General features: G+C 37.1%; 2 protein-coding genes across 2 annotated transcripts; one reads left to right on the top strand and one right to left on the bottom strand.

The window, feature by feature from the left end:
* Positions 1-316: 316 nt before the first annotated feature.
* LOC136974585 (ileal sodium/bile acid cotransporter-like) lies at positions 317-5,699 on the top strand. The gene is made up of 3 exons (XM_067269501.1): positions 317-833; positions 3,029-3,200; positions 4,346-5,699. The coding sequence occupies exons 1-3, from the start codon at positions 336-338 to the stop codon at positions 4,939-4,941; spliced, it is 1,266 nt and encodes a 421-aa protein (XP_067125602.1). The 5' UTR covers positions 317-335; the 3' UTR covers positions 4,942-5,699.
* Positions 5,700-6,669: 970 nt separating this feature from the next.
* On the bottom strand, positions 6,670-15,589 carry LOC136974617 (plasminogen-like). The gene is made up of 13 exons (XM_067269546.1): positions 15,575-15,589; positions 15,511-15,518; positions 15,324-15,448; positions 14,924-14,978; positions 14,031-14,101; positions 12,934-13,050; positions 12,682-12,826; positions 12,400-12,593; positions 12,058-12,304; positions 11,008-11,126; positions 10,757-10,927; positions 7,120-7,293; positions 6,670-7,045 (listed from the first exon to the last, which is right to left on the bottom strand). The coding sequence occupies exons 1-13, from the start codon at positions 15,587-15,589 to the stop codon at positions 6,918-6,920; spliced, it is 1,569 nt and encodes a 522-aa protein (XP_067125647.1). The 3' UTR covers positions 6,670-6,917.
* Between the last annotated feature and the right edge of the window lie 5 nt (positions 15,590-15,594).

Raw genomic sequence — 15,594 nt, 5'->3', positions numbered from 1 at the left:
GTAATACACCCGTGTATTGCGAAAACGAAATAAAATCTATAACAAAGTTTTATAAAGCGTTACCGCGTAAAACTCGATACGGATAAATTCCGCCAGATAAACGAGTCTACGTTCTCGCACCCGACACGACTTTTGAATTACGAACTTAACAAATTCGTAGACCGGAACAGCTACGGCGGCTCGGAAAAATTCCCAGTTCCTCCCTATCGACGGGCGAGAAAAAGGCGCGAGGTCGTCGCAGCGCCGTTTACAGACCGGTCGGTGACGTGCGGAAAGGAAGACACGTGACGAGAAACCCGTACGACGATTTCTCGACAGTAGCGTGGAAAATCGCTATGGCTAAGAGCGCTCTGTGTTTCTTCTTGCTTCTTAAACTAACGACCGCTTTCAACCTGACGTTTCGGCCGTCGGCCGTGAAGGTTACGGAAGAACAGAAAGAGCGGGTTAATTTTACTTGGTCGGACGGAACGTGGGAAGGAGCCAAGTTCGAGTTAAAGGTGGACGACGCGGATATCGCGGATATAACGGACGGCGTGGTGAACTACGAGCGGCTGTACGGAAATCTTACCGTAGAAGGTAAATTTCTCGGTCGCACCGACGTTCGAGCGTGTCTGCGCTCGAAATGGAACGAAACCTGCCAGACGTTACCCGTAACCGTATTAAAAAAGGAGAGGGCCGTAACGAAAGCCTTCGTCATTTCTGTGGCAATTATCGTAACTCTCGGCTACGTCAATATGGGTTGCGCGGTCGATCCGACCGTCGTAAAAAACGTCTTGCTGAAACCGTTCGGCCCTATCGTCGGATTCTTGTGTCAATATCTAATAATGCCATTGGTAAGTACGGTAATTTTACGACTCGAACTGAAACGCTATTTTTAAAACTAACGAGACGACAAAAAGACAAATAGGTTTTCGGGTCGTTGCACTCGTTATAAACGTAGATTTAAGGCCGGATTTAAACACCGTAAAGTCGTCGGGTCGACGATCGATATTATTAGTTACGTACGACCAAAAGGGTCTACGCCGTAATTAAATTTTCGTACACTGTACGAACGGTTAATAACGTTAATGATATAAATGTCGTCGATACTAAAAAATATTTTGGTCTCCGCCATACTAGGAACCCACTTTTACTTTCTCGGCCGTACTATATATAACAAAATACGACCGCGAGTCAAAAATGACCCTCTCCCAGATTTTTACAGTTTTGTATTCCGGAGACCTTCGAACGTCGAGAAATGCCAAAAAAGTTTGGGATTTTTCACGTACGTACGGACGTATCGTGTGCGGGGTCACGATTTTGTTTATCCGTTTCAAGTTTAATAACTCCCACGCTTTTTGTCGAAAATTTCCGAAATTTTGCAGGGAGGTTTGTATATTAAAAGGATTGATGCGTTTAAATTTTGACGGTTAAACGTCGGGGAGGGGGAGATAATGGGAGTGGTGATCGCGTCTAGGGTGACTCTAGTACGGTCGGACTTAACGACGCTTTTACTCGTTATTAGCATTTACAACTTGTTATAAAATCCTCGAAATCAAGCTTTTTGCCATTTTATAATAGTTAAAAAGTAAAAAAGTGTTTTTAATAAGATATCGTAGCGGACGACGCCACCAAATGTTGCCGGGAAGTTAAGCAACTCGACGGATTTTGTCCGGATGTTTACGAGTAGGCGCGTGATTTATTAGGATTTACTCTTTGGAAGTTATTTACTGGCAATTACCATCGCGCGTATGCGTTTTAATTAAGCGAAATTATAATAAAATCGATAAGAATTTCGCAAATCGTCCGATTGATAAAAACTTGTACCGGTGCTAAATTATTAACGAACGAAATCGATTAACGGTACTCGACGAGTTTATTGTTACGGTACCTTTTACACTCGAGTAATTCCGCATTTACATTAAGAGCTATTTGAAGATTTGCTTGGAATTGTGAAATAAAATTACTCGTAAATCGAAGCGAAAAATCTACATTTCAAACAATGACTTTCCGACAATTGGGGTACAAAACATTGCCGTATTTTGTAACCGCTACGATGTCATTTTTTGGCCTTTTCCCTTCTATTTGGCGAAATATTATCGCTCGAATGTTTTTTATTATTATTAACGGGACAAAATATTTGAAATATCGCTGTTTTGAACACCGCGCAACCTATTTATTTAAAACATTGCATGTTTTAACACGGCCGATGTCGACGTTACGGTCATTTGGCAGGGCCGAGCGCAGTTCTTACGGAAAACAAAGCGGGCGTGTGTCCGCCGAGGTGTGGACAATGGCCGTCGACGGCTCGATACGGACTTTTCTACGGTCGTTCCAGTAGCCCATATCTATCGAAAGTTAGTTTACTCGAGTTGTTTATACGCCCACCCCTGGTCGTAGTAGCTGCAGTCGATTGCATCGAAGAAATTAAACTTGTTCCTTTGTCTAAAACGCCTAAAGTAATGTAAACGTAACGATGAAATAAAATATCGTTTTATTTATTTTCATTTGTAAAAAATGATTATTTGTTTCTTAAAGCAATCTGATGTTATTCTCGAGAAATAATAAGAAAGAAACAAAATAAATATTGCGATGAAAATTAATTGTACGAATGAAAAACTTGATAAATTTTAATATCCACATCCAGCCGCATTATTTGTAAAATTATTCAAAATGCAGTTATTCGTTTCTATCGACTTTAAAACTGCATTTCTCGTCGATTAATGGCCGAAAGTTTTCATTCGAAGAGGGAAGGGGAATTGGTGGCCCTGTTAACTTCACGCGCTTTTAGTTAGACACAAAGCCGTTTTTTATTATTCCGAACGAACGAAATGTTTGCGATTTTTTTCCTTATTACAAAAGCCATTGTCCCACAAAGTTTGTGAAAATTCTACAAAACTTAACACGGCCGTATTCCTACCGGTTACCTTAGTGTTGTAGGCTACGTAGGTAAGTTACTTTGTAAGTTACGTAAGATTGCAGAATTCGGTATAAAACTAAGGCGTTTCTCTGTCGTATAAACTAAAACTTTAATAAAATTGACTTTCAGATTGCCTACGGCGTGGGCCAGTTGTTGTTTAACGATCCGGTAATGCAGTTGGGATTGTTTACTTTCGGTTGCAGTCCCAGTGGAGGGGCCAGCAATATCTGGACGGTTTTACTCAACGGAAATCTTAATCTCAGTTTAACTGTCACCTTCGTTAACAACGTGCTCGCCTTGGGTAAGTCGATACGAATTTTCATAGTTAATTAAGAAAACATCTCGCGCCACCGTAAAATAAAACTAGTTGGATCGAATGTAGAACATTCCGATTCCGAACGAGTTATTTTACTGTCGAGTTGACTGGCTGTGTTACGCCGAGGTTAACTACTATACACGCTCGTGCACATTTATGTCATTAACATCTACTTGTCCGTTCTAAGTACGAGAGTAGTCGTTCTTCAAAAACAAATTTCTTTTTCAAAATTATATAAATATTCTGTACTATATTCTTAAATATAATATTTTCCCATCTATGAACAGACGAACAGACGAGAATAGATAAATATGCATCCGTTGATGCCATTTTATACGGTGCTGTATTAAATGACCGTTACAATTAAAGTGTGTAGCCAGGTTCGTGTTTTATAGCACTGTCTATTAACGTTAGATCGACAATGGTGCAGTCTAATTACAATCTTTTTTCTATTTTTATATTAAATAAAATCTTATAGAATTTACAGAAATCGTTCGGAATGTTTCTTTTGCGTTTTGGGACTGCCATTATCTGGATAGAAATTATTCATTAATATTTTTATAAGCCCAGTTAATACGTCGAATTAAATTAGTATTTAAATTAGAAATAACATAAAAAAGAATCGAATTTTTCTGGTGAGAATTAGCCATAGCCTAGTTTATATTATGTACAGTACAATGAAAATAGAACTACTCTATTTTTTATAAGTTCAAATAGAGTAAAGCAACCCGAGAATCGATGTCTGTACGGTTCGTATTAATTAATATTAATTATCAATAAAACAATTTACTAGTTACGATAATTCTTTCCGAACCCAGTTCATTTTATTCCATTATTTCCTCCGATTTCTATCGTATTTTTATATAATAAACAAGGTTTTGAGGCCAGCTTATAACCGTTTGAAAAACGAAAGAATTTCTTGCTGTCTTTTCCGGTTTTCAAAGTATTATTTATATAAAATTAAACCCGTTTTAAGAATCTAATTAAAAAAGTACCGATTCTATATCATATAGAGACAAATTTAGGAATCTTTTTACTATTAAAAAATATATCAAATTTTTGGTAAATGCATTTGCAAATGTGGAGACGCAAGTCGTTCGTTGCGATTAATGCACTTTATTTCCTTACAGGAATGATGCCTTTGTGGCTGTTTACGTTAGGAAGATCCCTGTTCGTAACAACGGACGTTAGTGGACCGTTCAGAAATATATGCGTTACGCTAATATCTATGATAGTGCCATTGGGAATTGGCCTTTTAATACAGAAGTTTTTCCCACGCGTGGGGAAATTTCTCAAGAGAATTCTGGCCATAGTATCGGGCGTCATTATAATTTTCATTGTGATTTTTGGTATCTACGCTAATTTGTATATGTTCAAACTGTTCAGCTGGAAGATCGTCGGGGCTGCGATCATAAATGTTTGGACTGGATTTGCCATCGCTGCCGTGGCAGCTTACGCCGCCGGATTACCCGTGGAGGATAGGATAGCCGTCGTGGTGGAAACGGGTATTCAAAATACGGGTGTCGCTTACGTTTTGTTGAATTCTTCGTTGTCTCAACCGGATTCGGATATTGCTAGCGTAGTTCCCGTAGCTGGATCTATCGTGACGCCCGTACCTTTAACTTTAATTTATTTATATCAAAAACTTCGCAGTAAAAAGTTCTTTGGATTCTACGGTTCAAATACAACCACCGACGAAGAGAAGAAACAAATTATTCAATCGTAATTTATTTCAAATGCGAATAATAGCCTGTTTACAACGGGGAATTAAATTACAAACATAATATCAATCGCAGAAGTTCACTTAATAAAAATAAATATCTTTACTTTCTGGAATTTGTCATACGAAACTAACTAAAGTTAAGTCGATTATATCCATACATTTCCGAACCTCACACTTACGAGACCTACAGTTACGATTTGGGCTAACCCGTAAAATATTATACAAAACTAATCCACTATCCACTAAACGTTTTCGAGTGAAATAAACTAGATTTTATTTGCCGTAGCCGAAACCACTATATTTAGTGGAAATTTATAATCCAGCCACCAGACTACAGTTGCTACGGCTTTTGCGCCAGTCTTCACTCACTCTCGTACACGCAATGAAGTTGCTACGTTCTGGCGCGAAGAACCTCTTAGAAATTGCAAATACAAATATATGTAGATCACTTTGCCATATTAAAACGTTTCGAATACATATTTGACCCAGGCCTTATTCTAAGGTTTTTTTCTCTACTGCACAAATATCAGTTTTGTTTCGCCAAGCCGATAAATCCTAGTGTTAATTTAAAACGATAATATCGATGCCGCGGCTGCATTAAAAGTATCTATTGTATAGGCCTATATTCGATACAAATGGTAAATCCTACCGAACATTCCTTCGGTAGCTCTTTTTGTAGGTCGAATAAGATACCGGACACGCTGTAATTTAGGTAAATATTTGAACTTTAATATAACCAGAATAAAGAAATACTTGTGAAATCCAGACTCGGACAATTACTGCCCAAATTTGGGATTCCCGTTGCACGACTCAAAATTCCCATTACACATTCTGTATCCAGTCGCGTGTTAGAATATGCGCCGAGTTGACCTCGGAATTTAATTATTTAAAAGATAAGGTAGGGCCCGGAGTCCCTACCCGATTTTGCCAGCGCCGTCGATCTCGATATAACGAATAGGGAATTACGGTTCGACGTAATGCGGATTGTCCGGACGTCACGGCCAACTACAACTTTATAGGAGATACGATAAGAGGTATAAACTGTATTCTGGGAACTACGAGGAAAATAATCATCACGCTTCCAACCGGTGACGTATACGATAGCTGCCGACGCGCCACCTAATGGACATTCCACGCACCGACAGTGGCGGATTGACATTCGCAAACACTACGTTATGAACCGTACAGTACGCGAGAACGAGCAGATTTAATCAATTATTTCTGAAGTCCGTTAAATCGGGATCGACAGTAAATTTTCTTTCGAATATATAAAAAAGAATGTTATTTTTAATCTAATAATTTAGTTTTAATGAATGATTAATATTTAAATTATAATATTTTAATATATACATCTTCGTGGAATATTAAAAAGTATGTAATAGAATAGATTATCGTGATATTTTGTATGCGGAAAATATTTCCTACACATTTGTATAGAAGAAATTTTATAAAGACGATTAATTCTACGATGTAGATTGTTCCATTCATTTTTACTGGCAAGTTCTCACGATTTAACCTTCCGGTTAACTGGCGCAGTCAAATCCCCAACAAATTATTACATTTTTTACGTTTCTTCAGATAACATTATCGCGGTTTTAATAAAATTAGAGAAATCCTTTTTTCAACGTAGAGAAATTAATTCTTTAAAAATCACAAAAAGAAATTCTCTAAAAATTACAGAATTCTCTCCGATAAAATTTCATTTTTGAAATAACACGAAAGATCTTTGACCCTACTTTTAATCCGTTTTTTACTTTATTTTTAATACATACTTAAAATAGTTTTCAATTAATTAAAACTGTATAAATATTTCAACAATTCATAATATTGTTAGCTATTATATAATTACTTATTAAACAAAAGAGTATATTATAGTTAACAATTCAAGATTAATGTAAATTTGTATTATAAATCGAAACAAATTTAAAGTAGCGTACAAAAGTATTCAATAAATTATCATCGGAAAACATTTCTAAGATTTAATAATCGCTGTCCAATATTCTGTAGATCCAATCTAAATAATGGCTAACTTTTACGTAAACTCCGGGTCTATCGGGCTGAGCGCAGTCAAATCCCCAACTGATGATCCCGTATAAAAAATGTCTCCCTACAAATGGAAATTTTTAATTTCGTGTTTGACTTACATTATACAATTACAATCTGTAGAAAATAACAACGTACCATTTTCGTTACAAGCCATGGGACCTCCGCTATCACCTTTACAGGCATCCGTTCCTCCTCCCAAATGACCGGCGCAGAACATTCCTTCTTTTATCTTTGATCCATAAATCGTCTCGCTTTTACATTTCCACGTCGGTATAATCGGTACTTCGGCACCCATCAAAATGGGCGAAACTAAAATGTCAATTTTAGAAAATCGTATCAAAACCAACGTTCCGTGACTATTATACAAAACTAATAACAACAGTCGACAGAGTTTATAGTAAAAGTCGTCTATTGTAATGCTAACTCGTGTATTTACGTACAAATATGGAATACAGAATAATATTCCGTCGTAATCTTAATATAAATTATAACCGTTTGAGGAATTAGCTGTAAGCTCTCACTACTGTCTGTAGTAATTAATTTATAGTTTGTAACCGGGTCGAAAGCTTGGTACCAGGCCCGGGCTTTCCTTTTGTCATTTTACTTTCCCCGGCTCTGTTATATATATTACAGGAAAAGTATGGCCATCGGTCAAAAAATGACCCCAAAATTTTTACATTTTTGGACTTCGGACCGTGAAACGTCGAGAAATGCAAAAAACTTCGGGAGTTTTTTCTGTATTCGTGGATATTAGTGTGTGTGAGGGGCACGATTTTGTTCACCCCCTTTGAAGTTTAATAACTCCTATACTTTTTGTCGAAAATTTCTGAAATTTTGCAGGGAGAGTTGTGTATTAGGGGAATTGATGCTACTAAATTTTGGTAGTCGACGGAGTGGGGAGATAAAGTAGGTTTCTGTGTCGTATCTCGAATAGGGTCGAACTTAATAACGATTTTACTAGTTAATAACATTTACAATTTAAAAAATAAAATAAAACCCGTCTTTACCCTGAAAATTAAGCTTTTTGCCACTTTATAATAATTAAAAATATAAAAAGCTTTTTAAATAAAATATCCTAACAGATGCCGCCACACAAGCAGTTTTAAATGTTGCCGGGAAAGTTAAGCCACTCTTTGCTGGATTTTTTCTTCGAACAAATGAAATATGTAAAATGTTTCTTTATTGATAAATAGCAGCCCTGATCTTAAATATTTAATTTTTTGTAGTAAAAAACATTAACTTGTAGGGGTAGATACAATTACGGGCCCCTAAGTTTTCTCCCACTCCCGAGAAAATACAAAGAACTATATACTGTATGTATAAAATTTACGGATATTCGTGTAAATTCTGTATATACCGTATCTCTATATATAGATCTACAGATAGGCTGCATATACAGTATACTGTAACTATCCATATTCGTAGATACTGAACGTGACCCGAAATTTTTTAGATTATGTTAGTATTGTCTCTAATTGCTTATATAAAATATATGAATATAATTTGTATAGCATATATGTATAGAATTGTATTCATCTACAGGTACTGTATACTCTTCTAAAAATTCTACCGGTAGATACGATGTCTTATAAGAGTTTACAGAAGTATACGAATATGTACCGTATATAGGTATATATGATTCATAAATCGCATATTATGATTCATTTCAGTAATACATAGGAATTATAACTATTATTATATATGCATTTAAAATTAATACAGGTTGGCCACTGTCGAATTACAGAAATTGACCCTTAAGACCCTCGTGGAAAGCATCTAGGTAATCATACGCTTATTCCATACACATATTACAGTATTATCGATGGTAGAGCCGCGTTTCGGGAAACGTATTGTTTCCCGAAACGTGGCTCTACCGTGGCATTAACGCTTCCGAAGAAGACTTTTTTTGTTTCTGGTAATATAAAGCCTAAAACCAAAAATATTTCCAGTTTCCGTAGCTCAGATTACACCAAAAGTCAGGAGGATCTTCGTGGTTAGCGGTATCTTCAACGTAGGCGGTGTCTAAACTAGATAGGTAAGTTACTGTACGTTACGTCAGAAACAGAGGAAATACGGAAAAATGGGCTTTCTACATTGTCTTTCCCTCGATTAATTTTCCTCCAATTAAGTAAACGGACACAACTGATCCGCAGACTAGTGGGGGCGGATCCAAACTCTGACGGACCACAAAATGCCGGATTAAAGAGGTTCGATCCGTATAATCTACATATAATTAACGTATTTACTAGTTTTGTCTCGCGAACACTATACAATGCAAATACCCGAACGCTTGGCAGTTTTCATCTTTGAGTTTATTCAACTGAATTGAATAGACGGCCGGATGGCCGAGCGGTCAAGGTGGCAGCCTGCCGCTCTGGGGGACCCGGGATCGAATCCGAACGGGTCGAAAATCCCCAGGAATTTTTCGGGGGTGGTCCGTTCGGATATGTCGGGCCCCGTCCCTCACCACCCGGTCGCCCCATTGTGGGCCTGGCCGAACCCATAATGGGCCTTCTAAAAGAGGCCCTCTTAGTGCCCACAGGGCGGAAAGAGTTAAAAAAAAAAAAAAAACTGAATTGAATAAACTCAAAGACGAAAACTGCCAAGCGTTCGGGTATTTGCATTGTATAGTGTTCGAGAGATAAAACAATTACCGACACGGTTTCGAGATTATTAAATATCAACAGGTGTTTGTCACGTTGTATAACATAGTTGGTTTTCTAATTTTTTATCGGTCAATCTATTGCAATCTTTACATTTAACACTCTTCAATTATGAGAAAAAAATTTCACAAAGGCGATTCCCATTGCGGCCGTAATGCTCGCCGCCAATGTTTTTAGGTTAGGGAATTTATCATTACAGACGTATTTTGTATAAAACTGAACTTTGTCATCGGCCTCAAGCATATAATTTAATTCGGAAGACGACTGCAGATCTAATAAATCTATCTGCAAATATTCTGGAGCTCGTTCCGCGACAATGTCAAATGGATGCCCGGATGGCCGAGCGGTCGAGGTGGCAGCCTACCGCTCTGGGGAGCCGGAATCGAATCCGGACGGGTCAAATAATCCCTAGGAATTTTTCGGGGATGGTGCGTCCGGATATGTCGGGCCCCGTCCCTCAACACCCGGCCCCCCCATTGTGGGCTTGACCAACCCGTAATGGGCTGGCTAAAAGAGGCCCTTTTAGTGCCCACGGGGCGGAAAGAGTTAAAAATATGGACATAAGAAAATATTAAATATATTCTCATAAATTTGTAAGTATGAAAATCTCTGTTGAAATTCTCTTAGTGGATAATATATATAATATTAAATATAAAATAATAATATATAAAAACAGGAATTTTATAATATTTATAGAATATATACATATTCCCAATGAAAATCTGAAAATTTCATAGTGTCGCGTAATGTTTAATAGTTTATAAATCGCCATTTAATGCCACACGTATACCGCAGAGCAAGCGTAATGTAAAAGAAAATACTTCTTAATAATAATATAAAATAAATTTTCTAATAACTTTTGTAAGAAAACGGTTGACCGATTTAACGTAAGTTAAATACACAAATGATACTAAATAATATTGTTTAATTAAAACTAATAATGTTACAGATTATATCATAAAACTATTTAAAAAACATAATTTCTGTTTAAAATATCCTTATTTTATGAACGGAACACGAAAAAGCCAACGTAAGATTTCGAACAAACTTAATAAGTAATTACATTGTACTATAAAATACTACTTAAAAATGTATTACTGTATATTTACCACGTGTAAATTCATTTTTACCCCAGCCGGATATGGCGCACACCGTACCCGCAGCGTAAGATGCATTTAAACTAGGCAAACAAATGGGTCTTACGTAGGGGCTAAATGTGATTCCGTGGCCAATTTTTTCTTTGATTCTGACCATGGCAATGTCGTTATCCAAATAACCACCTAAATATTGGAACAACCGTATAATTATAAGATCGTTTTCATTTTAATTTAATAATCGAATCAATTAATATTTACAGCACCGGATTCGAAGTGTTCGTGAATTTTAACGTATTTGATTTCAAAATCGTCTTCGTATTTATCAATTAAAGTCTCGTCGTATTCGCCAACTCTAACTATGTATACAGAAGGCGCAAAATTTCTAAAAAGAATCAATAAAATTTAAAACTCTGGATTAATCTATAAAACATTATTTCTTACTATTAAAAATTACCGTATATTCGTTTTTAATTTATCATAGTTAAATAAAAATTAAAATTATTACACTTCGTACTAATCGTTTTCTAATAATTTATAAAAGTAATAGCTCTACAATACGGCCCAATTATTATTTTTATCACCATAGAAAATGATTAAACAATACCGGTTTATTTTAAAATATGGTACAAAAGTAAAGCTGATTTATTCATACCCGAAATTTCGTGTCATTGCCGTTGCTATACGTTAAGACGGAACTTCCGTCTTAACATATAACGAATCTCACCAAGTTCACGTACACGTTACCGAAAATGTTCGATGTGGGCGCCTTTGGTGACTCGGCAGTTACCAAAGACGGTAGTCCAGTTCTGTCCAAATGCATCCCGGAATGTTCCCCGGTATCGATATCCCCGCTTCGGCGATGCACGGTTTCGAGCGCTGTGGCATTGGGAAACGATAACGGTGTCTACTTCCGACGCCACCGACCCGAACGAAAGAAAGCCTCTCCGAAGGAGTGGTATCGATATCGGAGATTACGCCGAGGTGTATTTGAACAGAACCGGACTACCGTCTTCGGTAACTGCCGACTCACCGAGGCGCCCGCATCCAACATTTGTAGTAATGTGTACTGTACTGTACGTGAAATTTGGCGAGTTCTTCCGTCTTTTCCCGTCATTACCGTTGCCGTATGTTATTTCGGGTACGAATAAATCAGCTTTACGTTCGCACCTCATTTTTCAACCCTATAACTAACGTAATAGGAAATAAGAAAATTATTCTTTCCCTACGATATTCTATTTATTGCTAATACGCATTTAGTTTTAATTGTACTAAATTTTATTAAATAATTCTATTAACAATTTTCGGAACTTTACCTGAAACAATGAGCGACCGATACGACGAAAAATTCCGAGAGAATGGTTCCTCCGCACCAATGAATGCTTTTCTTACCAGTGGTTCGTATTCTTAAATCTACCTGCCACGGATAAGTACCGTAAGGAGCTACCCAGCCGCCTATTATTCTTTCGTGCGTTTGTCCCGTGGAGCGTTTTTTATCACTTCCGGCAGAGAAATCGGTAGTAGTAACGTTGAACGTCGTAGCGATACCGCAATAATTATCTTCTAAAATGAAATTTGTATTAATGAAATTGACTACGTGTTTTAAAAATTATCATTCGACTATTAGCAAATATTTTGATATTTTTGAATAAACTCGCCTTTTTTCTTAAAAAGGGAAGTCTCAAAACACGTAACTCCGGCATCTTCTTCGTGATTACAATTGTTTTGTCCCCATAAAGCGCTCGGACAATCTTCTAAACTCTTCTCCGTTCCTTGACATTCGAGTTCGTCCAACCATATTTGTCCGGTGCCAACTCCAAAAGTCCCTCCTAGACGAGCCGTAGCCGGACCTCTAAACAGAAAAGTCGAGCCGATCGCCATTAGCGCCAGGTCGGCACGCGTTAATTTCTCAAAATTTCGATATTCGCATTCGTACTCACGAATAACCTAACGATCTACATATGACTTTTGCATCTTCGTCGTCAAACAGATCGTCACAAATTGTTCCCCAAACGCCGAACCTCTTAATTTCGACCCGACCGGAGTATTTGTTAGGTCCGTCGACCAGACGTATTTTCAAGCTATCTACGAACGAGAATTATTTAAGTATACGTTTCCTCTTTTATTTGTATTCCGCTAAGAATATTTTTAACCCTGTTAGGATCGAGTTTCAAATTTAATGACGAATTTACCGTTACATCTGTCTTCCGCTTCGTCGCCGTTATCCGTACAATCGTTTCGTTTGTCACACAAGAATATATTACGAATGCATTTGCCGTTAGAACACCGAAACTGATCGTCTTTGCACTCTGAAAAATCACCAAGTCAAAAAAATCGAAAAGAATTTCTAAGTTTGAATTAAATAAAAGATAAATTTTAAACATTGTCAGCCGCCCTGGCCGTACAGACAGACTCAAGAACCAGTTAACCGAGTTATATTCCAAGATTATTTTAAGAGCGGATTTGGAACAGGTACTAGTTATTATTCGCCGTCCAATCGCTTCCGATAATGTTAACGAATCGTAAATAATAGCGCGTAGGTGTTCGATATTAGTTTTAGCTCTCGTTAAGACAATCGTCTAAAGTACGGTACATAGATTAACTGGCCTTCGGGCTAGCTCGTATTTGAATTTAATGCTTTTGCAAAAGCCGTAGCTAATTATTATTTCGACTCCTCGAATATATATACATCTGGCATTAATCGTAACTGATAGTCGAAAAAGAATTTTTATACGAAAAAGTTGCTATAAAAATGGCAGGGCCTCTCGCACAATTTTTACGCTAGTCCACGCCGGAACCATTTCTAGGGAAACGCCCATTTCGCGTAATTTGCGACGTCGCTTCCCGCCAATATTTCTGTTCGGCGAATTTCGCCGGTAATTCGAGCCGTCGAACTTTTTCGCTAGCCAAAAATAAATATCGCCACCGATCGGAACCGGCGGTTCGTCTACCGGAGAGCGAAATAAGCTCCGTTTTAGGTTTTTCTTCCTTTTAATAACTGCCTTATCGGCCATCCGGTTAGAGCGACGTTTATCTTCTCCGGCCTTTCGTTATTCTCGCCCGGCCACGAAAACCAAATTGGCAACGACCGTTTAAACTATAAACTCGGCTTTCCCGGCAGCGGAACGGCGGGTACCGGCCGTTACCGGAACCGGGAAGAAAGTCCGGTAATATTCAATTACGCGACGATATATAATTTAAATAATAAAGTTTAAATCGACCGTATAATCGACAACATTTCATTTCGTGTAATTTTACGATTTAATCGATTTAGAAAGCGAGAAGTTACCGCAGTTTTCTTCGTCCTTTCCGTTGGTACAATCGAAGGTTCTATCGCAGACCCATTCGGAACGAATACATCTTTAAAAGATTAACAATTGTTAAAAAGAAAAATAATCATCTATATTTTAAGATATTTAAATGTAGAAATAACTTCGAGTTACGCTTCTATCGTCCTTAATTGCGGATGTTACCCCAATAATACGGGGTTTAAGTCGAAAGTATTAACGTAAAATTAAGTTTCATTGTCTAAAAGTTATCGACGAACTTACTTTATCAAATAAATTAAAACTTAGGATCTTCTTTAAATTAGGAGAATACGGTCGAGAGTAAACTGACGATTCGCTTTCTAATTAATGAACTAATTAATCGGAAAGCGAATCATCGAACTAATAATTTCGCTTTCTAAACTTATTTTGAATTTAAGTCATTAAATTAAAAAAATTGACGATTAAACGGGTGCTTAAAGGAAGCGGAAAGTACGTCCGCTAATTTTCGACCGTAATTCGAAATAAGTTAGAAAAAAAGGCGAAACGAAAGCCTCGTTTGGGGAGTAAAAATGTGTTTTTAAAAAATGGTAAATGCCAATAACCGGTAAACTTTTAAGTCCGATCCCGGTCGAGATACGCCCCTCTAGCCCTGTATTTTCTTCCTTCCACTCGTTTTTCAAAATGTAATCGCACCGATGCCTTATATATAGAAGTACTCGCGCCAAATTTCAAAAATTTTGCTCGGTACGGCTCCGAGATATAAGGCAAAATAAAGGCTAACGCGTATACGTAATTTTTTTTTTTTTTTGGATGTTTTTGGAAGCGGGGATATTTAGAAGTCGAGAAATGCGAAATCATTTCGAGTTATTTAACAAATCAAATAGATAGAAATCGAAATTAATTCGGTTCTTACTCGTTTATTTGACATTGAAAAAGATTCCGAGGGCAGCTCGAAACTTCTTTATTTTCTGTAAAATAAAAATGAAATAAATGCGGCGCGCTCTCGTTAATCCGAACCGCGGTATTTATTATACGGAATTGTTAGAATTGGCCGAAGGTTCGAATTAGCCGAGTTATAAATAGCGAAAGAAGCGAAAAAAAGCTATAAAGGTTAGAAATTTATGCCTTACGCGATAGACGTAACACTACATAAAATGTACAGTACGGTAGATATTAATTTTTTAAAATTTGATTTGTTGTTAACGAATAATCTAGAATTATTTTTTAATTTTTGACCGGAATATTTAGCGAAGAACGAACTAAAATGATCGCGATTAAGCCAAGCTCGGACATACGGTAGCGTAAATTATTACCTTCGCAGTTTGGAACGTGACAATATTCAAACTTTCGCTTAGATACGAAACACCACGGTAGTTCGTCGTTATCCGGATTTCTGCAAAAATTGTGCCCGAAAAGCGTCTGCCAAAAATTAAGAATACTTTAATAGATTTTCACGCAATTTCTGTTTTATATTAAAACGACTTTTTCCGTGGAAAATACCAAAATTTCTACGAAGCGAGGAGAATTTAGTCAGATGGAAGTTTATCGAGTTATCGACGTAAACGAGATTAATGTTCATTTTAC

This window comes from Centruroides vittatus, unplaced genomic scaffold (assembly GCF_030686945.1).
Source record: "Centruroides vittatus isolate TY-2023 unplaced genomic scaffold, ASM3068694v2 contig_351, whole genome shotgun sequence".
NCBI classification, from domain to species: domain Eukaryota; kingdom Metazoa; phylum Arthropoda; class Arachnida; order Scorpiones; family Buthidae; genus Centruroides; species Centruroides vittatus.
This window is presented reverse-complemented; position numbering and strand designations above follow the sequence as displayed.

Excerpts from the sequence above, each read along its gene's own strand:
- LOC136974585 (XM_067269501.1), top strand. The coding sequence starts at position 336 with ATGGCTAAGAGCGCTCTGTGTTTCTTCTTGCTTCTTAAACTAACGACC. Across the intron at positions 834-3,028 it reads AATATCTAATAATGCCATTG|ATTGCCTACGGCGTGGGCCA; the intron begins GTAAGTACGGTA and ends ATTGACTTTCAG. Across the intron at positions 3,201-4,345 it reads TAACAACGTGCTCGCCTTGG|GAATGATGCCTTTGTGGCTG; the intron begins GTAAGTCGATAC and ends ATTTCCTTACAG.
- LOC136974617 (XM_067269546.1), bottom strand. Across the intron at positions 10,928-11,007 it reads TCACGAACACTTCGAATCCG|GTGGTTATTTGGATAACGAC; the intron begins GTGCTGTAAATA and ends TCCAATATTTAG. Across the intron at positions 7,046-7,119 it reads CATGGCTTGTAACGAAAATG|GGAGACATTTTTTATACGGG; the intron begins GTACGTTGTTAT and ends TTCCATTTGTAG.